Genomic DNA, 23,785 nt, shown 5'->3' on the forward strand with positions numbered 1-23,785 from the left:
CTGGCGGGGGCGTCTAAACTGGTCACCGAAGGAAGGATGAGCCATTTCCCATCGCGGACCGCTTAATTCATCCGGCGCTGAGGCGGTCTTGATTCGAACAGGTACATTGAACTCGTGTTCTGTGTTCAAGTTAATAGAACAAAGTAGGAGTCAAGTAACACCTTCAAGACCAGTTTTATTCATAATGTAAGCTTTCGTGTGCTAGAAAGAAGCACACTTCATCAGACAGTAGGATGGAATAGCAAACAGTCCTCCCAAGTATAGAGAAAGTGGGCAGTGATGAATTAGTATGCAAAATCATGGAGATGTTTGTTAGCAGATTAAAAGAAACACATTTTGGGGTCTGGTGATCGTTAGTTTATGTTAACTGGGCTGTATCAACAAGGGGGTAATATAAATCAGAATAGCAGATTGATGTCTGTGTCATTAGCTGCGAAGTGCCTTAAATAAGAGTTATTGCTGCTTTTTTGCAAGCATTTGTTTGGTATTGTACTTGGATGCATGTGATCACACCGTTTTGTTTGGGGTTCATTTGATCTGGAAAGATCACTACCTTCTGTGCATCCACATAACACAAACGTCACCTGTAAACTTGCCCCACACAAATGAGAGTTCCAGCTTTTTTTAACGGTGTTTTTTTCCTCTTTTTTTTGCCAGTGCAAAAAATGGCGTTTGTAATGTTGCAGATTCCAGGAACTGGACACTTGGGAATACACCTCTGTGAAATCAGTTTAATCACACACACAGTTGAGTCTGTCTGCGTATATGTTAAAATAATCCAAGTTAAAAATGAAGGCAACCGTCACCTCATTCTTGGGAAGGTGTCTTGGCACGAAGCAGTGAGCAATTTTTCAAGTTCTCCAGAATTCTTCTTCAAGATACATGTTCAGTTGTGGGAGGGGGGCAGGCAGAGAAGGAGAGAAAAAGACATATGGGAAAGCTTTGCAGTCTGCAGTGTGTAACAGTTTTTAAATGGAATACAAAAGGATTTAATTCAGATTTAATTGGGCGAAGCTTGCTAGATGTAAACATATTTCAGGTTTAGGGTCAGTGGCTTTTCCTTAAACCCACAGTAACAGTAACAGTAATGCAGGTAAAATTTTAACAATAACCAATACCTATTAAATAATTTTAAAACAATTTTAAAACACATGTTCCCCAGAGGGTACTTAGATCTGGATCACAGAACTTATTGTCAATCCCTGGGCCAACGGAGGCGAAACTGAAGGCTACCAGAGAAAGAGCCTTCTGAATTGCGGCCCCCCACTGGTGGAACCAACTTCCAGAAGAAGTAACAGCTCTATTTCGACTTGCCTTTAGTTGAATTACATTATGATGCCCAACATTGCTGAATTTAATGGAATCAACGCTAGCACCAAAATTGTTTTAAATTTGGGCATTATACTGTAATTCAACTAAAGGCAAGTCGAAATAGAGCTGTTTTACAGGCCTTGTGGAACTGAGCAAGGTCCTGCAAGGCCCTTACTTCTTCTGGAAGTTGGTTCCACCAGTGGGGGGCCGCAATTGAGAAGGCTCTTTCTCTGGTAGCCTTCAGTTTCGCCTCCGTCGGCCCGGGGATTGACAATAAGTTCTGTGATCCAGATCTAAGTACCTTCTGGGGAACATGTGGGGAAAGACGGTCCATAAGGTAGACAGATCCTCGGTCAGATAGGGCTTTAAAGGTGATAACCAGCACCTTGTAGTGAATCGGGAATACTATTGGCAGCCAGTGCAGTTCCCGCAGCCTTGGCTGTATGTGCTCCTGTATAGAGAGACCCAATAACAGCCTGGCTGCTGCATTCTGCACCAACTGCAGTTTCCGGATACAAGACAAGGGCAGCCCCATGTAGAGGGCATTACAGTAGTCTGCAGTTAGCCGCCCTGAGCCTGCTTCGGCAGGGAGGGCGGGATATAAATTTGAGAAATAAATAAAGTAGATCACACAGGTCCCTTTGCAAGGCAGAGAGAAGAATCAAACTACAGTAGTCTTTTAGATGGCAACCTGGAATTTAATTTAAGTGAGCTTCATCTCACCACCAGTGCTCAGATACATTATGATGAAAATACTAAGGGTACAAGCTTTTAATAGTCAAAGCTCCCTTTGTCAAATGCATTGAGTGTCACCGGACTTCTGTTTTTATTTTGCTGTTACATTTTGACATTACTGGCCATCTAGAATTTTGGAAGGTGCACTGGGTAAAGAGTCAATAGAAGCCACATTTTTCTAGCGTACATTGCTTCCTTACTTTTCATAGGCAGAAAAGATTTCTGAGAGCTTACTCTGTTGTAACAAAATTGCACAAGAATCCAGCAGCATCATAAGGACCCAAGATTATTCCATCATCAGCTGTCATAAGTTAAGAGCTCACTTCATCAGATGAGTTCTGTTTCCAGAGAGCTTCTGTTAGCCTCCTGGATGGTTGATTGTTTTCCTGACATAGACAGTAGACCTTGTAGTTTTCTCTGGTTAAACTTGTAACAATCTGTTACTCTGTCTCTCTCAGAAACGGAACCTTTTCCAGTTCGTAGGGTTCTTGGATCATGGTTGATGGTACGAATGCTCCGTCTCCCATTTCTGCAAAATCCATATGGGATAAATCCATTACCACTTTGGTACTTAACATGGGTTCACACATATATTTGGTTTCTTATCACTTGATGGTGCACGGCAGAACATGCAGTTGGCCTCCCTTGAAGAACTGTGTGTGCGAGAGGCAACATGGAAGTCCTAAAGCACTGGAGTTTTGAGGGCTCGGTTGCACCTGCAAGTCATCACTGCATGCCTGTATCATGGAAGAGACCATGAGAGTCACACAACTGCGATTTTTTAAAGTTCCTCCTCCTAAAGAAGGGAATTCTTCCCCACACAACTTAACTGGGGAACTCCACTTTGTAGAAATCACCCAAAGTAATATAGGTACCCTGTAGTTTGCTTGCCAGATTGATCCAGGAAGTGAATGTGAATGCTTCTGCAGCCATATTAGAACTATGAGCACATCAAAGAAATGTAGAATAGATGCTGGTGGATTGTACAAGAAAACCAGGCATTAGTGATTCCTGGAAATCACAGGACTCAGAACAAGCTAAAGTTGCCATATGCTTCCAGAACACTCTCTGATGGAAGCTACAGCTTAGTGAAAAGGAGTGCATTAGACTATTAAAATATTTAAATGTTTTAGATAAATAATAATAATTATCCTGCTCTTTTACCAAGAGAAATGTAGGTTACTTTCCCCCCACCCACACTGTCAAGTTACAGCCAACTGATGGCAACCCCATAGGGTTTTCAAAGCAAAAGGCATTCAGAAGTGGTTTGCCTTTGCCTGCCTTTGTGTAGCAATCCTGGACTTCCTTGGTAGCCTTCTATCCAAATACTGACCAAGATCTGCTTAGCTTCCAAGATCTGACAAGATTGGGCTAGCCTAGGCTATCCAGGTGAGAGCGGCTATATTAGCCCCTCCCCCTTTATCCTCACACCATCTTTGCTGGGTATATTAAGCCCATTTATAATGTTTGGCCCAACTGAATTTTGTGACAGACTTTTGTAGAAGATTGAACCTGGGTCTAACCAGTCTCTGTTTGCTGACTATTCTACCACACTGGCTGTAGCAGTTTTTACTCTACCCTTTCTTAAAGTTTTTATCCTACCTAGCATGTTTTTATTCTACCCTTCCTTCAAGGAGCTTGTGGCAGCATATATATGGCTCTCCCCCACTTTGTATTCCTGGAAACCCTGCGAGGTAGGCTAGGCTGAGAGATAGTGATTGGTCCAATGTCACTTAGCAAGGTTCATGTAGAATAACGATTTGAACCTGGGTCTGCCCAGTCATACCTGCTACAACAAACTGGCTGTCATAGGCATTCGATAGTTCTCCTTTAAATATTTTTTAAAGATTGTCATATTGTTTGATTGTATGAATTAATTTTAACACTGTATATTTATTAATTGTTGTTCCCTGCTCTGAGCCCACTGAAAGAAGGGCAGGTTATAAATTGAAAACAAATAATAGTAATAATGTGTGGACATTCAATGAACAACAAAGGTGAATGAGACAGGTGCTAGCAATGCCTTTGGAAGATGCCATAGGTGAGTTGCCTGCCAGTATATAAGCACCTTCCCCAGTGACAGGTACTCAGGGCCATCAAGAGGGGGATAGCGGGGGGGGGGGCACAAAATTCCTGTGACCCATGTCAGCTGGAGGCCCCCTGAAGCAAGCTACATGCTGCATTCAGAATGCAGATTTATTTAATTTGTAATTCAGTTCTACACTTCAGCCACTAGGAGCGCAGGGAAGGCAGAGCACGGTAAAGGTACAAGGGTAAATTTAAATAGGTTTCTTACTGATTCACTTATGGAAGATGTGTTGTGACATAAGTTTTTAAGAACCACAGCCCAACTACAATGCACTGGCGTTATGAATGCTTTACTTTTTAACCATGGTGGTTGCAGCATAACGTCATGATATCATTAATCAGTCTGTTTTGGTTTAACAGAGCGAAATAGGGAAGCAGCCTAGGAATTACACAGTAACTAGATTTCATAACAAATACATCCATGGCAGAAGTAAAGCTGTTTTGTTTTTAATATTCCTAGCTCTGTCATCTTTTATGCATCCTGTCGCTATGAGTCTTGTGTCCGACATTTTCACTTGAGTCTTGTACGAGGTACTTTTGAAGTGGAAGGAATTACAGGTCTTCACACAAGATTCATGTCAGACGCTCTGTGACTGCAGCCTTTTCTGCATAACATTGCTGCCTTACAGGATCTCCAATATTGCTGTAACTGCCAACACAGTGCAGCAGCAGCAGGCCTTCTAGAGGGCAGATTTCCCTGCATTTTCCTTATCCCAGTTCCCATGGTGGCCACTTTCCTCCATAGCAACAGAGTGGATTTTCTGAGAGTTTTCTCCCATCTAAAAACAACAATAGACACACCAGTGTACTATTATATGGATATGCCAATTACCCATTTTTAAAAGCCTTTAAAAAACCACTTGGCATGCCGGGGAGGGGGGAATGGCCTCCATGAAGACTGGGGCAGGGAAAATGGCAGCTATGTGGACAAGGCTGGGAAAGTCCAGGCTTTCCTGCCCAGATGTCAGCCAGCCCAACTTTCCTTTGATATTGTTCAAAACCCTGCCATGCACCAGGTTTGGTAAAGATTACAAAAAAGTTGAGGAAAGCCCAGGTGGTACACTGAAGCATCACAACAGTATGGGGCATCAGAGAAAAAATGTTTTCCTACACCCTTGTCATGTTGGGAAGGCCACAGGAATAAACAGCTTTAAAAGGGGATTAGTTAGAATCATGGAGTATAATAAGTCTGTCAAAGGCTACTAGCAATGGTGACTGAGGGGAACCTCCACAACATCTGAATCCCAGAGCCAGGAGCCAACGTTAGGGGAAGGTCTCAGCCTCTATGCCCCATCATTGGCCATCCAGAGAAATTAGTTGGCCGCTGCGTGAGACAGGATGCTGGACTAGATGCACCATCAGTCTGATTCATCAGGGCCCTTCTTATGTGACATTTGAACCCCACATTGGCTCTGGAATCAGTAGTCGAGGTGGCAGCTTTATGTCACTGTCCAGATTTGGCCTAAGGGTTATTGCTTGTCCCATTTTAAAGTATACTGAGACAATGTACACAACATGTTTTGATCTCTGAGAAAAAGCAACATATCAGTACTAATATAGAAAATATCATTTCTTTTATACAGGGCTTCTCAAGGGACGATTCTTCACATAAATGTCCCCCAAAAGGATTAAATATCAATTGGAGGACAAGGGTTTAATTTACATTGAGTTACACTTGAAGGCCTGAGGGATGGTAAGTTAAGGGAGGTTACGGTCTTATGAAAGCTGAGTTCCTATAACTGGTCCCACTGATCATGCTGTCTTCAACATATTGAAAGGAAAACTGGGCTGGGGAAGACCAGCGAGAAATCTGATCTTCATAAAGAGGCCTATTTCATTTTGACCACAGAATGGGAGGCTCAGTGAAAATCACCAGGAGACAGGGAATGCTACTGACCTAAGTCTCTATAGAAAAAAGAGAGAGAGAGGAAGTTAGTACTGCTAAAGCATGTATTGCCTTCTCTTGGGGGAAAATATATTATTTTGGTCAACTACTTTTAGGTTTAAATTGCCATACTTTAAAAGATCAGTCAAAAATGACAAGTTTGTAAAAAAAAATATCAATTTTATTAATTATTAGAATATAAGATTACAGGATAATGCTCAACCCTTTGAGTTTGTTTACTTGTTATAATGTTACATATGAAGGGGGACTAGTTATACAGACTACAAAAATTATTTTAGAGGATATAAGGATATAACATTGTTCTTTATCATTCTGAATGAGCTTTAATTATAGTCATAGACCAGCACAGTAATGCATTTATCATTCCATATTAAGTTTAAAAGAAAAAAAAATTAGCACTTCTTTTTGCCATAGATTTATGAACTTCATTACCACAAGGTGTTGTAACAGACACCAACTTGAATTACCGTTAAAAGGATTATAGAAATTCAAGGGTAGGCCAATCAGTGCCTTTTGACATCTTAAATAGACTGGAGGACTTTGCTCCCACTGATACCACTAGGTTCAGAGATAATATCACATGCTGGCTGGTGGGGCTGGCTCAAAGTTCTCCTTAGGTACCACTTCCATTGCAGTGAGCATCCGATGACCCATGTTGATCTAGGCAACGAGCCAGTATGCTTCTAGAACAGCCATTTCCAGCTAGGCCAGCCTATGTCCCATCATGCCCTTTTATCAAAGACAAGAACTCCAGACTACAGGGGATTTGGTCTCATCCTGCAGTACCATTGTTGTATGGTGATGCATGTTGAGCAGGATGACTCTGAGACAATACGTGTAGGAGAGCCAGATTCCACAAACGCAGTATGGTCAAGTTGTGGGAAGAACAAGGGGATTTTCCTTCAAAAAAAGCCCATAGCCAGGGAGCATCATCACTGTTTCGGTATTAATCAGCCTGACAGATACAAATCCTTACATCTGGACTGGGGTGTGTGGAAGAGAAACAGATGTTAGGGTTTGTAGAATCTTTCGGGATCAAGTGCCGTGTTCTACTGGAGAAAGTTTTCCTTCCAGACGTTTCGTTCTCAGCAGATGTCTTCAGCAGTCTGCCAAACCCTGCCATTTTAAAAAATTGCAACTTGCCTGTAGCAAGGGCTCTGCTGCCTTCAGTAGCAGTAGCAATGAAGAGATTCACACACCCCAGCCTGCAAGTGAGTGGGCCACCCTTTGGGCACAATAACAGGCTATTCCTGCTCAGCTGAGGTTGAGGAATAAGTAAAAGGATGACTCAGGTTTAGCTCATACAACTGTTTAGCCTTAGGAGTAAGAACTAGGGGAGCCATCACCAAGACGCACACATTTAGCCTGTTACCTTGCCTTACTGTTCCAAGATGAATCACTTTGAGTGAGGGCCAAAGAGAAGGGAAAATATAGAACATAATCAAAGAGTTGGAAGGGGCCGTATCCTGCTCAATGCAGGATCAGCCTAGAGCATCCCTGACAAGTGTTTGTGCAGCTGCTGCTTAAAGACTGCAGTGAGGGGGAGCTCACCACCTCCCTAGGTAGCTGATCCCACCGTTAAACTCTTTCTGTATCCCCCCCACCCCCAATATCCAGCCGGTTCCTTCCTGACCTTAATTTAAACCCATTACCAGTTCTATCCTCTGCTGCCAACAGGAACAGCTCCCTGCCCTCCTGAGGGAGCCAGTTTGGTATAGTGGTTAAGTGTGCAAACTCTTTATCTAGGAGAACTGAGTTTGATTTCCTCACTCCTTCGCATGCACCTGCTGGTGTGACCTTGAGTCAGTTATAAGTTCTTGCAGAGCTGTTCCTCTCAAGAGCAGTTTCTGTGAGAGCTCTCTCAGCTCCACCTTCCTCACATGGTGTCTTTTGTGGGGAGAGAAATGGAAAGGAGATAGCAAGCTGCTCTGAGACTCCTTTGGGTAGGAAAGGGTGGGGTATAAATCCAATCTCTTCTTCATCGTCGAAAGAGAGCAATCATGTACCCCTCTTTAGTGCATTTACCAGTGCATCTTTCACATTTAAAAATTAAAAGCAGCTCCTAAAATGGGGTGGGAGGGCTAAGAGAAAGGATTGGGACTGCAGCACTGATGGGAGGGATTTTTCCTAATGGAAATCCCTGCACCCTCAGCTACCTTTTGCTCTCCTGGGCAAAGAGTAGCTTCATTGGGAAGATTTAAATTGGGGGAAATAGACCATCTTGAAATATCTACTTCCAGTTCTTCCTTTCAGACTCCATTAGGAGGCAAATGGCTATTTCTCCAAGTACTAGATAGATCCAGCCTAAATTGGCATTTCTTACCAATTCTCTCTTCCTGCTGCAAACCCCCCTTCATGTCATTCTTCAAGGACCCCTGTTCCCCAAAAGCAGCATTTTGTGGTGATCACGGAAGGGGAGGCAGGACAGTTCCATTCTGCCATTTGAAAAAAAACTACCTTGATCCAACCCATTAATAACTGAATAATCATGCCATGCACTCTACCATTCTGCAACAAATTTTATGCTCAGCTTGCAAAAAAATCAAATACTGAGGTCTGTTCCTACCCAACGTGGACCGTCATAGGGTTAAAAGTTTTTCGTGAAACTGATTATTAGCTATTGTTAATTAAAGAGGAGAAGCAGCTTTGCCTTACGCAAATCTACTAGGCAGATCCTCCTGTATTGGAAGCTTCTACAAGGTGCGACTCTTGCAAGGAATTTCTCAAAGAGACTTGATCCAGTTCAGAAATCTCCATTTCATCCATTTCAGAAATCTCAACCCTCAAACACCATCTCAAGACATCCACACTCTGGATTCCGTGAGCTCAAATTTTATCTCCAGCTGCAGGAGGAAATGCAAAAAGGGCACCCATTCTAATTGTGGCAGAACTCTCTCTCCAAGTCCCAGGGGGTTTAGAATTGGCACTGATCTGGCAGCAGGTGTAGATGTTGTGGCTCACCCCTACCCTGTGCCAATTGCCAGTCACCAGATGAGCAGGGAAACAGGGAGAGGCTCTGTTTGCTAACACATATGGGTGAGCTTACAGTCTACGAAACCACCAAGGTACATTCTCATTGAAATGCTGTATTGGAGAGCAGACTAGATTAAGTAACTCAGAGTCAGTCTTCCAGTATTATTTATTCAAAAATAAAATGACAATAAGTGCTATGGAGTGGGGAACCCCATATAATCACTGATCTTGTTCCATGCTTGTGGCACTTGCAGTTCAGCTACTATGGTCATTATTATGCATCGTGGCCCTGCTATGGGCAACATGAACACCAATGAGATCCAGGCAATCTATTACACAACTGTGCAGTACTTCTCTGAAGGGATTTCCCTTCTATATTTATAGAAGGTTGACTCCACTATGGAGATAAATATTTAGTCCTTTCCACTGTTGCTGTAATGCCTCTCCCCATCACTGAGAGGAAGGCACGGCCAACGTGAATCTTGTCAGGGCTCAGGAAATCCCCCGGTCATGTCCTGGCCACTTCCTGTGTTTTATCCAGTGGCTCCTTCAGGGTTTTGTCTGCGACACGCCGGAAAACAGCAGGAAAAGTCTTGCCTCCATTCCTCTGAACCTTCTTCCCTTCCTCAGTTGAGGTTCCCAAGAGAGCAACAACAGGATCACTTGCCTGTTGGAGAAAGAGAGGCAAATGTTATTCAGATACAATACAAATGGATGGAGCCCAGTCATCACCCCTCTGAGTACTCTCAAGGGTCAAGAAACAGACTCTCACCATCCAATAGCTTGCCAATAAAATTAGGTTCCTCCCAATGGGAAGGGACAAGAACTGTAAGCCTAAGGGGGGGGTCCTCAATCAGACCCCAAACTGAAGGCTCTACCACTGCCATCCTGAGGCCTACACCAAGCTCAGGGGAAACATCCTGAGAGGAAGGGAGCAAATTCCCCACTGTGAAAAAAATGGCCTGAACTAATAAATTAACAAGGCTCCTTTAGGAATCTGTTGCTCTCTGAAACAGATGGAGATAACCAAGTATGTCAAGGAAGTGAGGCAAAGGTGCCCTGACCTGGATAGCCCAGGAAGTCCAATCTCGGAAGCTAAGCAGGGCTGACTCTGGCAAGTACTTGGATGGGAGACCTCCTTGGAATACCAGCAGTTGGAAGGACAGGGGCAGGATTTATTCAGCCACCTCTCTGAATGTCCTCCAGGCCCCTAGAAGGGGTCAATCACCATGTGCGTGCACACACACAGACATATACTCACACACAAAATACAAAAATGCAAAGAAGAAAGTGAGGCAAAAGTCATCATGGAGACCCATCTGATTTTGCTGATGTTTACTAACTGAACTATATATATATATATATATATATATATATATATATATATATATATATATATATATATATATATATATATATATATATATATATATATATATATATATATATTTATATTAAAAAACCCAATAAGTATATTAATCTGTTTACTTGTTTGAATGGTGTATTTTAATTACTGTAATAAAAAGGGTTTTTTAAACCTATAGTGATTTAACTGCTATGGGTCCTGATTGTGTCAGGAGAAATAAACAGGATTACCTCTGCTGACTTCTAACTAAATGTGATATATAACGGTTATTTTTATTATTCCCTTGCAAGGTTATTGCAATTATTTACAAAATGCCTAACACTGTATTAAAACATTTATACCCTGCTTTTCCCCAAAGCTTCAAGGTTTTGCATCTGTATATATCTTTAGAGTAATCACTTTTGGGGGTACTTTTAAAAAGTTTTATGCCAAGAGGTCACGGCTGTAGGTTGCTCACAAATGGCCCCACAAGCTGTAACAGGAATCTGGAACCCCAGAGAACAAGTGGCATCAATAGGATGCATTTTCACAGACACTGTACTCTATGAGCCATGCACAGAACTGTCAAATGTGATGTACATTCCAGAGTCTCTCTCCCCTCTTGCTTACCAGTTCTTCTAACGGTATTTGCTCAAAGAGTGGATGCTCTTGGAAATGCTTTACCATCCATTTGTGCACTTCTTCCACATCTGTGATGGTGTACACCAGTCCCTGCGTAAGCAACAAAGAGATCATAAGGGGAAGAGTGCCAAACATACAAGGGTCTCTGAGGGGTCAGACATCAGGTTGACACTGAGGCAGTAACTGGGGAGGGGGGGATATGCCTAGAACAAAAAGCAATGCACGCTAAAGGGAAAGAATAGAGAAGAATGCCAGCAGCTACCAGCCATGGTGACTGAAGGAAGCCTTCATCTACAGAGGCAGAAAAACATCTGAATCTCAGTGCTGGGAAGCAGCAGGGGTGGCCTTGGCCTGTTTCTTTGGTTTTCTCAGGTGTCTTGATGGCTGCTGTGTGAAACAGTATTCTGGACTGGATGGACCCCTGGTCTGATCCAGCAAGCTCTTCTTATGCACTTAATGATCTAACAGAAACCTCCCATTTGAAGAAGAGGAGGTTTTTATATCCCACTTTTCTCTACCTTAAGGGGTCTCAAAGTGGTTTACAATTGCCTTCCCTTCCTCTCCCCACAGCTGGCACTTTGTGAGGTATGTGGGGCTGAGAGAGTTCTGAGGGAACTGTCACTGGCCCAAGGTCACTCAGCTAGCTTCATGTGGAAGAGGAGTGGGGGATCAACCCGGTTCTCTAGATTAGAGTCTACTGCTGTTAACCACTACACCATGGTGACTTGGTCAAAAATGAGTTGTTCCTAACTTAACAAGGCCCTAATTTCCTCATGGCCCAAGGCTCAGCTATTACAACCTCCATGGTGGTTTGTATGGCTGCTGCTGCAGGTTGCCGCCGCCGCCACCGTTACCGTCACTTACAGGAAGCACCTCAAAGTGGCAGCAGAAGCTGCACCCAGCCTCTTCCTCCAAAGGTAGTGCCTTTGGGGAGATGTTGACAGCGCTGTCTGTGATTCACCCTAGTGCTGGGTGAGGCCCCATGCTGATTCATCGCCAAGATTAGATCTGCAGGTTCTGAGCCCAGAAGTGACGACACAAGAAAAGAAAAGGGCTCTCTCTTTTCTTTAGCAGCGGAACACTCAGGCAGCCAGAGAGCCCTAAAGGAGGCTGCTGAAAGTTTGGGAATGATGCAACGTTTTGCCTACCAGGACTCCTGCCAACCCCTGGCTCGCTCAGTTGGATGCAGGGAAGCATTAATCTTTTGCCCTCAGGCACTAATTAGCACCCTGCCCTTGTTCTTGGGATCTAAGATTCCCAAGGGATGAAAAGGTGCTTTTTTTCTCCAGACTCTGAGAAGTGTTGATACACAGGCTTTGAAAAGAGATTATTTACCTATATGGTTTGACAGCAACATATGGAATTGGTTACAGGCTATTGGCAGGAAACGAATAGGTATAGACACGTTGGCATGGTGGGAGGTTTAAGCCAGACACCCCTCACTGAAGCATCTTCATCTGTCAAACTTCCCAAAGACTCCCCAGACAGCCTTCCTTCCAGAAATCCACAACAGAAGCCTATCTGCCAACACTGTCTCCTGGACTGAGCCTCTAGCCAAAGGTGCCACATTTTTCAGGGAACCTTTTTTCCACATTGGCTCAGCAGCTGAAGATTTGAAGAGCTTGACTGAGAATGGGGATGGTGCCTGTGTAAACATGCGCTGAGGGGGTCATCGGGTGGCCTGACCTTTCTGTTGCAGAACAGCCAGAAATGAAGAGCATCCTCTTAAAGAAGTGACAAAGAGAACTGGTGGCAGCGATGGCCTGTAGAAAAATTCCTGATGCAGCAGTAGTGTAATATGGTAAAGGGGAGAAATGATGATAAGCCAGCTGCAGTGGAGGTCCATATAGGCTGACGCTTTTCCTCCTCTTCCTGCAGATATATTACCTGGGTAGGCTCAGAGGTGCAAGCTGGAGGACAACAGCCTACTGGCTCTTAGCCTGGAACCCACGAGACTCCACTTTACAGACTGAGGACAGCTCAGATTCACCTGTTTTTTCTTTGTTCATTTGTTTTTGTCATTTGGAACTTTTCCTCTTTCTTGTAAGCTGCCTTGGGGTCCTATAAATAAATAAAATCTTTTCATCAGGACCCACCAAAATGTCATAAAAAGAATAAGCAAGCTTGCAAATGCTGCAGAACTCTTCATCAGGTTGGATTATCAGAATTGGAGGTTTTGGGGGGGGGCATGTTTTTAAGAATACGAACCCAAAAGGGAGTGGGGAGAAAGACAAAAGGATATATTTCAGGGCATAATGGGAAAACTTCTAGAGTTCACAGGGTTTTAAATGGAGCCAGGTTGGTGTAGTGGTTAAATGTGCAGACTCTTATCTGGGAGAACTGGGTTTGGTTCCCCACTCCTCCACTTGTAGCTGCTGGAATGGCCGTGGGTCAGCCATAGTATGAAAGGGCAGCTTCTGTCAGAGCGCTCTCAGCCTCACCTACCTCACAGGGTGTCTGTTGTGGGGGAGGAAGGAGATTGTAAGCTAGGAAAGGCACAAACAGGTATAAGAGAAGGCCTGCATGGTTAACAAACAAAGTAATGGAAGCTGTAAAAGGTAAGAAGGACTCCTTTAAGCAGTGGAAAGCTAGTCCAAGTGATTAACAAACAAAGTAATGGAAGCTGTAAAAGGTAAGGAGGACTCCTTTAAGTGGTGGAAAGCTAGTCCAAGTGGGATTAATAAAAGGGAACACAGGCAGTGGCAAATCAAATGCAAGACTGTGATCAGGCAGGCAAAAAGGGACTATGAGGAGCATATAGCAAAAAACAAAGACCAACAATAAAAATTTCTTCAAATATATTAGAAGCAGGAAACCAGCCAGGGAGGCAGTGGAGCCCTTGGGTGACCAAGGGGTAAAAGGATTACTGAAGGAGGATAGGGAAATGGCTGAGAAGCTGAATGCATTTTTTGCCTCCGTCTTCACTGTGGAAGATGAGAAGTGTTTGCCTGCTCCAGAACCACTTATATTGGAAGGGGTGTTGAAAGACCTGAGTCAGATTGAAGTGACAACAGAGGAGGTCCTACAACTGATAGACGAATTAAAAACTAATAAGTCGCCAGGTCCGGATAGCATACATCCAAAAGTTCTGAAAGAACTCCAAGTTGAACTTGTGGATCTTCTGACAAAGATATGTAATCTTTCATTGAAATCTGCCTCCGTTTCTGAGGACTGGAAGGTAGCAAATGTCACCCCCATCTTTAAAAAGGGTTCCAGAGGAGATCCGGGAAACTATAGGCCAGTCAGTCTGACTTCAATACCGGGAAAGTTGGTAGAAACCATTATCAAGGACAGAATGAGTAGGCACATTGATGAACCCGAGTTATTGAGGAAGACTCAGCATGGGTTCTGTAAGGGAAGATCTTGTCTCACTAACCTGTTACATTTCTTTGAGGGGGTGAACAAACATGTGGACAAAGGAGACCCGATAGATATTGTTTACCTTGACTTCCAGAAAGCTTTTGATAAAGTTCCTCATCAAAGGCTCCTTAGTAAGCTTGAGTGTCATGGAGTAAAAAGACAAGTCCTCTTGTGGATCAAAAACTGGCTAATTAATAGGAAGCAGAGAGTGAGTATAAATGGGCAGTCTTCGCAGTGGAGGACGGTAAGCAGTGGAGTGCCGCAGGGCTCAGTACTGGGTCCCATGCTCTTTAACTTGTTCATAAATGATTTGGAGTTGAGAGTAAGCAGTGAAGTGGTCAAGTTTGCAGATGACACTAAATTATTCAGAGTGCTGAGAACCAGAGAGGATTGTGAGGAACTCCAAAGGGATCTGTTGAGGCTGGGTGTGTGGGCGTCAACGTGGCAGATGAGGTTCAATGTGGCCAGGTGCAAAGTAATTAACATTGGGGCCAAGAATCCCAGCTACAAATACAAGTTGATGGGGTGTGAACTGGCAGAGACTGACCAAGAGAGAGATCTTGGGGTCGTGGTAGATAACTCACTGAAAATGTCAAGACAGTGTGCGATCGCAATAAAAAAGGCCAACGCCATGCTGGGAATTATTAGGAAGGGAATTGAAAACAAATCAGCCAGTATCATAATGCCCCTGTATAAATCAATGGTGCAGTCTCATTTGGAATACTGTGCAATTCTCGTCACCACACCTCAAAAAGGATATTATAGCATTGGAAAAAGTGCGGAAAAGGGCAACTAGAATGATTAAAGGTTTGGAACACTTTCCCTATGAAGAAAGGTTAAAACGCTTGGGGCTCTTTAGCTTGGAGAAACGTCAACTGTGGGGTGACATGATAGAGGTTTACAAGATTATGTATGCGATGGAGAAGGTAGAGAAAGAAGTACTTTTCTCCCTTTCTCACAATACAAGAACTCGTGGGCATTCAATGAAATTGCTGAGCAGTCGGGTTACAACGGATAAAAGGAGGTACTTCTTCACCTAAAGGGTGATTAACATGTGGAATTCACTGCCACAGGAGTTGGTAGCAGCTGCAAGCATAGCCAGCTTCAAGAGGGGGTTAGATAGGTCCATCAGTGGCTATTAGCCACAGTGTGTGTGTGTGTATAAATTTTTGGTCACTGTGTGACAGAGTGTTGGACTGGATGGGCCATTGGCCTGATCCAACATGGCTTCTCTTATGTTCTTAAGCTGCTCCAAGACTCAGAGTAAGGGTGTGAGCAGAGTGGTAACGCTGCAGTACTGCAGTCCAAGCTCTCTGCTCACGACCTGAGTTCGATCTCAGCGGAAGCTGGGTTCAGATAGCTGGCTCAAGGTTGACTCAGCCTTCCATCCTTCCGAGGTTGGGAAAATGAGTACCCAGCTTGCTGGGGGGAAAGTGTAGATGACTGAGGAAGGCAATGGCAAACCACCCCATAAAAAGTCTGCCGTGAAAATGTCATGATGCGACATCACCCCAGAATTGGAAACGACTGGTGCTTGTACAGGGGACTACTTTTACCTTTTATAAATCCAATACCATCTTCTTTTAAATGATGCTTCATTCATTTTAAGAACTCACTTTTCCCCTCTCCCCTTCTGTTTTTTGCACTAAATAACCAGCCTGATGACAAGTTCTGGCAGATCCAAAAGCTTGTATCTCATCTCATTATATTTTGGTTGATCCTAACAAAAAGAGTTTCATATTACTGTTGTTTTAGGTAGTTAGGAGCACACCATTTCCCATCAGCCTCCGGTTCCCTCCAAAGATGCACCAAGATAATCACTGTGGTGTAGTGGTTATACTTCTAGACTAGAATCTGGGAGACCCAGGTGTGAATCCCTGCTCTGTCATATGGAAGCTTGCTGGATAGCCTTGGATAGTCACACTCTCAGTTTCACCCCACAGGGTTGTTGTGAGGATAAAACAGAGAAGAGAGGAATGTTGTAAGTCACTTTATGTCCCCAGTAAGGAGAAAAGTGAGGTATAAATATTTAAACAAATAAATATGCAAGTCCCTTCCTGTTGGGGAGGCTAGGAATATCCGAAGCACATTTCACAGACTTACCTGCTCACGCAGGACATAGGCATACTCTGCCAGCAAGGTGGTGCTGATAATTCTCCACTTGTGCTTTGTCTTCTTGAAGTGAGGGTCGGGGAAGAGGAAGAACATTTTGCACAACTGCGGAAACATGGAAAAATGCCACCACCATCACCGCAGGAAAAGGTTAAGTCTCAAGAGCTTTGCAGTTTAAACAGCACCCTGAGTCTTAGGGAGCAAACCTAAGCAGGTCTACTCAGTAGTAAGCCCCAGTTTATTCTATGGAACTTTCCCCCCAAGAAACTGTTCTGCAGTCTTTCTGACTTTACTGTCAAGCCAACTGAGTGGATCTTCATTTCTCCTCCAAAAGGGACAGTTGTTATTATTGCCTTTATCTTCAGGATGTCTCCCTTCCAGGCTCTGACCAGACCTGCTCCGCTTCAGCCAAGCTGCTGCATACTGTTCCTTCCAGCCAGGAGCTAGGAAAGGGACAGTACCTTAGGAATAGCCTAAAAATTTGGCTTCTCAGCTCATATATGTGGAATTGATGCAATCTCCATTTACCTTGGCCTCCTTGTTATCAGAGCTGTACATGAAAGATTACCAGAACCATATATGAGATGACAGATTTTTAGAATTCTAAGTTTGAACTACTTAACTTCTTTTTGTTGCATCCTTCCTTTTTTCTTTATACTTTTATTTCCACTAACTGGTTTATATTTTATGTGTTACACATGTATTATTTCAATGCCTCTCTTTTTTCTTCCACGATTGACTGATACAAACAGTATTATTTTTTTCCAATGTAAATAAGTCCACTTAGATGCTGTATCATATCATTAAGATTAAGATGCTTTAAGACTCTTGTCTTTTATACACAGTCTACAACAACTGTACAAGGCCGTTCCGCAAAGAGACTGTAGCAGAAACAATTATGAAGAAGATTTTGAAATGGTGTCTTAATTAGCCAGCAGACTGTCAACTGTTATACTTTGCTGTATTACACAGTGAACTGTTTAACCTTAATTGTCACACTTCATTGTAGCATGCACTGTATCAAAAGAAGTGTGCATGCATACGAAAGTTCATTCCTTAAATAAAACTTTTTTGGTCTTAAAGGTACCACTGGACTATTCTGTATATAAGGGCTGTTTGCACAGACTATATTAACATTTGGTTTGTTCAGTTAAGTAAATCCATCTTTTTTCTCTTTTGTATGGCCTCTGAGACTTTGTATCTTTTATCACCAGTGAGAATTTAGGCAACAAGAGCAGATGGTACGAGGCTATAGGGCTTCCATGGCCTTACTATTTATTTATCTAGGAGTAGGGCTTTTTTGCAGCAGGAACTCCTTTGCATATTAGGCCACACCCCCTGGAAGAAGAACCATGTGAGCTCTTGGAGGATTGGCTACATCAGGGGTGTGTGGCCTAATATACAAATGAGTTCCTGCTATCAAAAAAGCCCTGATTAGGAGATTATTTTTTTAAAACTTTTTTTAACAACAACAAATCTCAAGACAGGTTACAATGTGATATAAACATTCAAGAAAAACTACCAACAGGAAACAACATAAAAAAGCCATAACTAAGCCTACAACAGACCAGGTACAGGAACTGTTCTTAGCCATCTGGATTCAGCTGCCTAAACAGCCCATCAGCAAAATAAGCACGCCAAAACAGTTCAGCCTTACTTTGTCTCGGAAACAAATCAACAAGGTGGGAACCTTCCTGACAGCACCAAGTAGGCTTCTCCACCAGGTGAGGGCAGCAGAGAAAAAGCTCTTTCTAGGTAACAAAAGGCCAGTCTGACAGCAAAATGGGATTTTGGAACAACAGATTAGCTGAGATGAGCAGATAGGTGGGTCCAGGACCACTGCCAGCTTTAACCATACTTTTGCACTTGTGGAAGTCCCTTTAAAGAATCCATAAGCAATATCAAAGTTACAACAGGAATGTCTTTCTTGAGGAAACTCTAGAGGATCCTGAAGCCAAGAAGGATCACACAGGCATCTGTGCTGAGGCCTTGACCATAAGAATGTAGATATTCCAATTAGTTCAATAATTTTAATGTATAATCAATTATACTTATAAAGACTATGGATTTTAATCCTGGTATATTAATTTTATATTTGTATATAAACTGCACTGGTAAATTTCTTGGCTGATCTTTGATCATAAAATGCTGATAAATCCTTTTTAGGACTAGTAAATGGGAAGAGATGGCTTTACCTTCCTTGAATAAATCCCCTGGAAACTCACCTGTCCCTTGCGGAAGAAATTGGGCAGGTGTTTCATGGCATTGCTGCGGATGCAGGCAATGTTCTGATACAGCCCAGGGTGGGACACTCGCAGGGACTGGATCCTATCTCGCACATAATCTGAGACCTTCACACGGATCTCCAGGCCCAGCATTAAGGTGTTCGGGAACAGAGGAGACAGTGCAACTATGGAAGAAAACCAGAATCAGCATCAGGAAAGTAGCAATCAGGCAAGGAGAAAAAAACATCTATGGGAAATAAGTAGATAATGGGGGGGGGGCATTTCTTTCTCTTGCAGTTTACACTGCAGAAGCATTCTGAACACCTCTGCTAGGCTTATCCTCTTCTCATACCATGGCTGACTCTCCCCTCTCCTTAATGCAGCACTATTGCACATACCTATATATGCATTAAAATACACTGAACTTCCAAGTGACTAAATGTGACTATGACCAAGTTGTCAGTATCCACATTGGCTCCCCACATTATCCAGGTCTTAAGCTTTAAGAGTGTCATATTTTGCTATTTCTTATCTACTAGCTTCTGTTTTAGTCTCTTTTCTTTTTTCTTTATTTCTTTTCTAAGTTGTAAAATCAAATAAAATTCTTGAAACAAGGCTGTCTGCTTCTGTTTCTGACAATACAGATGATCCTGTGAAAATCAAACCCTTTTATCTTTCAGATTTCAATATGAATGGTCAACACATGCTTAAGATTCTCTTAAGAACATAAGAGAAGCCATGCTGGATAAGGCCAATGGCCCACCCAGTCCAACACTCTGTCTCACACAATGGCCAAAAAACCCAAATGCCATCAAGCGGTCCACCAGTGGAGCTAGAAGCCCTTCCACTGTGCACCTCCCAAGCACAAGAATACAGAGCATCACTGCCCCAGACAGAGAGTTCCAACAATAAGCTGTGGCTAATAGCCACTGATGGACCTCTGCTCCATATGCTTATCCATTCCCCTCTTGAAGCCGTCTATGCTTGTAGCCGCCACCACCTCCTGTGGAAGAATTCCACATGTTAATCACCCTTTGGGTGAAGAAGTACTTCCTTTATTTTAACCCAACCGCTCAGCAATTTCATTGAATGCCCACGAGTTCTCATATTGTGAGAAAAGGAGAAAAGTATTTCTTTCTCTACCTTCTCTATCCCATGCATAATCTTGTAAACCTCTATTATGTTCGAATAAATGAGAGCACTTTCAGTTTTGTAGGGCAGTTCTCGTATTGTGAGAAAGGGAGAAAAGTACTTTTTCTCTACCTTCTCCATCCCATGCATAATCTTGAAAACCTCTATCTTGTTTGAATAAATGAGGGAAGAAGCGCTTTCAGTTTTGTTGGGCTATACATAGTATCATCATCTCCCCAAATTCCCCTCCTGGCTGTCTCCACTCTGTGCAAACACTAACCTGCCTAAGCAGAAGCACATATGTTCTGCAAGACAGAGCTAAATTCCACTTCCTGAATTTTGTAGGATGGGGCTTCAAGTCCCACTGATCTCACTGGAATTTCCTTCTGAGTAAACATGACAGGGATCACAATGTAAGGAGCCTGAGCCTTGGATGCTCTGAGGAGGAACTGCTTGAAACATCAGAAACTTTGATGGTGGCTTGATGTTTCTTCTCCGCCCAACTCTCCACTCTTGTGTCATAACTGTATTATAATTGTGGATTCACCTGATCAGCTTAAGGAGTGATGATTTTGTTGGAGCAAGAATCTACATAAACCCAGTCTGACAGCTACAGTATGACAGCTGGTGATCTAGCTGCCAGGCTAGGTCACAGTGACCTGATCAGCAGACCGGCTTGAGCCGGCAGAAGCCAAGTGATGCAATCTGCTGAGTCAGCACGGCCAGGATTGGCTGCTTGGACTATATATGATCTGTGTGTGCATCACACAGGTCTCTCCCTGTGAGATGGTGGTTAGGCGAAGCACTTTGTCCGTGGAGGTGATATTGTATAGACTGCACAAGAGAGCACTTGTTGTGTATATATGTTAATACACCTTTTGGCACTAGTTGCACGTGTCTGCCTGATTTTCTTTCCTGAAGCCCTGTGTCGGGCAAGTCATCTCCCTCACTCTGCTACTCCCGCTCCGACAGGGTTATGGGCCCAGGGCGGTTCCGCTGCGCGGAGGAGAGAGTTGAGAGTTGAGCTGACTGTGAGTTTGGAAAGAGCCGGAGGCGAGGAACGCCGGTGAAGGACACAGAAGCACCACCGTTCTCTGTTTGAGAGCCAGAGGGACGTCGGCAGCCAGCTGTGAGGAGGAGTCGGCACGATGGCTCAGCAACAGCTTGGAGTAGCCGTTGAGAAGCTCACCTCAGCCAACTACGCGGTGTGGAGCCTGAGAATGCAACACTACCTCAAGCGTGAAGGGCAATGGCTGTTCGTGAGTAACCCCCCTGCTGACTTATCTCCTGCCGAGACTGTGTTATCGGATAAGGCACTGGCCAACATAGTGCTATCTATAGGAGATGACCAGCTGGTTTATGTGCGAGGGAAGGACACTCCCAAGGCTGCCTGGGACGCGTTGAGTGCGGTGCATGTTAGCACCACTGCTGGTTCCCTCATGGCCTTGACAAGGAGGATGTTCCGCACCGTTATGCCGGCTGGAGGGTGTGTGAAAGATCACATCAAACGGCTAACGGACTGTTTCGTTGAGCTGGAGGCAAGAGGCAAGACTGTAGCTCCAGACGACAGAGTGTACATTTTGCTGTCGTCGTTGCCACCTGAGTACACTCCCCTGATAACTTCTCTGGAGACGGTGGACGTAGCGACCCTGACCATGGAATACGTCTGTGCCCACCTGCTTGACTTCCAAGAGAGAATTGCGGCCGTGAGCTGTCCGGGGGTGTCGGCCAGGCAGCGTGCTGTTATCGGTGTGTCCGGGAAGACAGCCAAGAACGAGCCAGCTTTTGCTTCTGGCAGGCGTCCGAAGGTGGAGGAAGTGGAGCCGACTGCGTTTGCAGTCCGTCGCTGCTATGGATGCGGGTCGTCGCAGCACCTGCTCCGAGCTTGCCCTGAGAGGGAGAAGAGGCGGGGGCGTGTGCGGCGAGAGCGGAGGACCGCCAGCCCGTGTGAGGAAGCAACCCGGCTGGTCACGTCTGCAGTAGAGAGCACAGGGTCTGCTTGGATTTTAGACTCCGGGGCAACGAGCCATCTCTGCTGCGAGAAGGAGTTGTTGAAAAACATTGACAGTCCTGAGCATAAGTATGTGAGATTGGCTGATGGGACCACTGCCAATTCTGTTTGCTCAGGCAATGTGGAATTTCCTGCACTGAAATGTATGTTGCAAAATGTGTTGTATGTACCCTCACTGCAGTCTAACCTGTTGAGTGTTAGCACACTGTTTGACCAGGGATACCAGGTGAGATTTGAGAAAACCTGCTGCAAAATCCTGGGAGGTGGGGGAAAGTTGCTTGTGACAGGAAAGAGGGAAGGTAAACTGTATGTGGTCCAGAGTGATTGTGCCCAGGTGGCTCAGGTGTCGAATGAGCCTGTGCACAATAATTGTATACATTTGCTCCATAGGAGACTTGGGCACTGCGGATTTAGGGCGTTAAAGAAAACCCTGGAGCTTGTGCCTAGTTTGAAAGTAAATCCTTGCAAATGTTACTTGGATTGCCAGGTCTGCAAGAAGACCAAAAGCAAGGCGTGTGCTGTTGCTAAAGAAAGCTCAAGGGAAAGCACACGAGCCCTGGAACTAGTCCATTTAGACGTTATTGGCCCATTGCCAAAGAGTCTGTCGGGGAGGAGATACTGCTTGGTGGCCACCGACGACCACACGAGGTACGCGTGGGTTTTCACCATGGTGCATAAGTCTGAGGTGTATAAGACATTCACCAAGTGGGTCAAAGCAGTGGAGAGACAATTAGGGGTTAATCTCCTGGCTGTACAAACCGACAGAGGGGGGGAATTCTTATCTAACCAGATGAAACGTTGGCTGGAGAACAAGGGCATCGCCCACCGTCTGACGAACCCGGCAACGCCCCGAGAAAATGGGCATGGGGCTGTATTGCAGAATGTGATGTATTGCATGTTAGAGGATGCACAACTGCCAATGACCTATTGGGCAGAAACCATACATGCAGCTGTTTTTTTGCAAAATAGGGTTTGGTGTAATACTGTGAAAAATGTGCCTTACAGGTTACTGTTGAACAAGACCCCAGATTTGAGTTCTTTAAAAGTCTTTGGGTCACGGGCTCGGGTTGGCATCCACTCCACGAGTAGCGGGGAGGGGGATGTCCGGGCAGAGAGCCTAATTTTTCTGGGCTACAAGCCAAGGGCCAGGTGTTATCGTTTCTGCAATAGCAAATGCAAGATAACACTTAGTAAGAGTGCCCAGTTCAATGAAGAAAGCAGCTGGCCAAGGTTGCACTCCTTGCAGAAACAATTTGTCCTGCTGCCAAGTAGCGATAACGATGTTGGAGCGCAGCCCAGAACTCCAGCCCAGGAGGTGGCACCCAGTGGGGCTGGAGAAGGTGAGCCGAACGCTGGCACAGAGCCTGACGAGCAGAGTCAGGAGGCAGAGCCTCAAATGCAGGAACTGGAGGTAAAGTGTGAGAGTCAGGAGGTTCAACACCCAATTACAGGGGCAGAGCAACCAGCCCAGGAGGTGGGAACAGAGCAACCCGAAGAAGACAAAGCTGGTCCAAGCACAGGGCCACGGGTGTCTGCCAGGTCCACCAAAGGCCAACGTCCCGCTAGGTACAAGTGTCCCTATGTCACTCTGACTGTCAATCCAGACCCACCCGGATTTGAGGAAATGTTAAAAGAAAAGGCTAAGAAATGGAAAGCCTGGGTGGCAGAGTGCGAGGCAAGGGAGAAGGAGGCTGAAGCCAAGCGTCTGAAAGAGCTGGCTGAACAGGAACACGATGATGTGTTTTACAATCATGATGAGTTCCTGAACGAATTCCGGAAAGGGTTCCGAGCTACGTAAATATGAACTGTAATGTTGCTGGTGGACATGTATGTAAACTGTGTAAAGTGTTTTGGTGCACTGGGTTTAAATAGATTAGGAGGTGTGTTGGAGCAAGAATCTACATAAACCCAGTCTGACAGCTACAGTATGACAGCTGGTGATCTAG

The 23,785-nt window shown here is 44.4% G+C and overlaps 1 protein-coding gene across 2 annotated transcripts in view; it reads right to left on the reverse strand.

The window, feature by feature from the left end:
* The window catches only part of METTL1 (methyltransferase 1, tRNA methylguanosine), a 1,067,043-nt gene that overhangs the window by 1,037,699 nt on the left and 5,559 nt on the right, over positions 1–23,785 (reverse strand). Inside the window, exons 3-6 of one of the 2 annotated variants that reach the window (XR_009556113.1) lie at positions 18,698–18,882; positions 16,464–16,577; positions 10,989–11,090; positions 9,262–9,680 (exon numbers count right to left, since the gene is read on the reverse strand). Coding sequence is in view for 1 of the 2 variants with exons in the window: in XM_060252363.1 (XP_060108346.1) it covers positions 9,522–9,680; positions 10,989–11,090; positions 16,464–16,577; positions 18,698–18,882 (560 nt within the window). In the remaining variant the exon portion in view is untranslated. Of the gene's footprint in view, positions 1–9,161; positions 9,681–10,988; positions 11,091–16,463; positions 16,578–18,697; positions 18,883–23,785 lie in introns of those variants that run through there. The other variant, XM_060252363.1, reaches the window with a different exon arrangement.

This window comes from Heteronotia binoei, chromosome 13 (genome assembly GCF_032191835.1).
Source record: "Heteronotia binoei isolate CCM8104 ecotype False Entrance Well chromosome 13, APGP_CSIRO_Hbin_v1, whole genome shotgun sequence".
In the NCBI taxonomy this organism is placed as follows: Eukaryota; Metazoa; Chordata; class Lepidosauria; order Squamata; family Gekkonidae; genus Heteronotia; species Heteronotia binoei.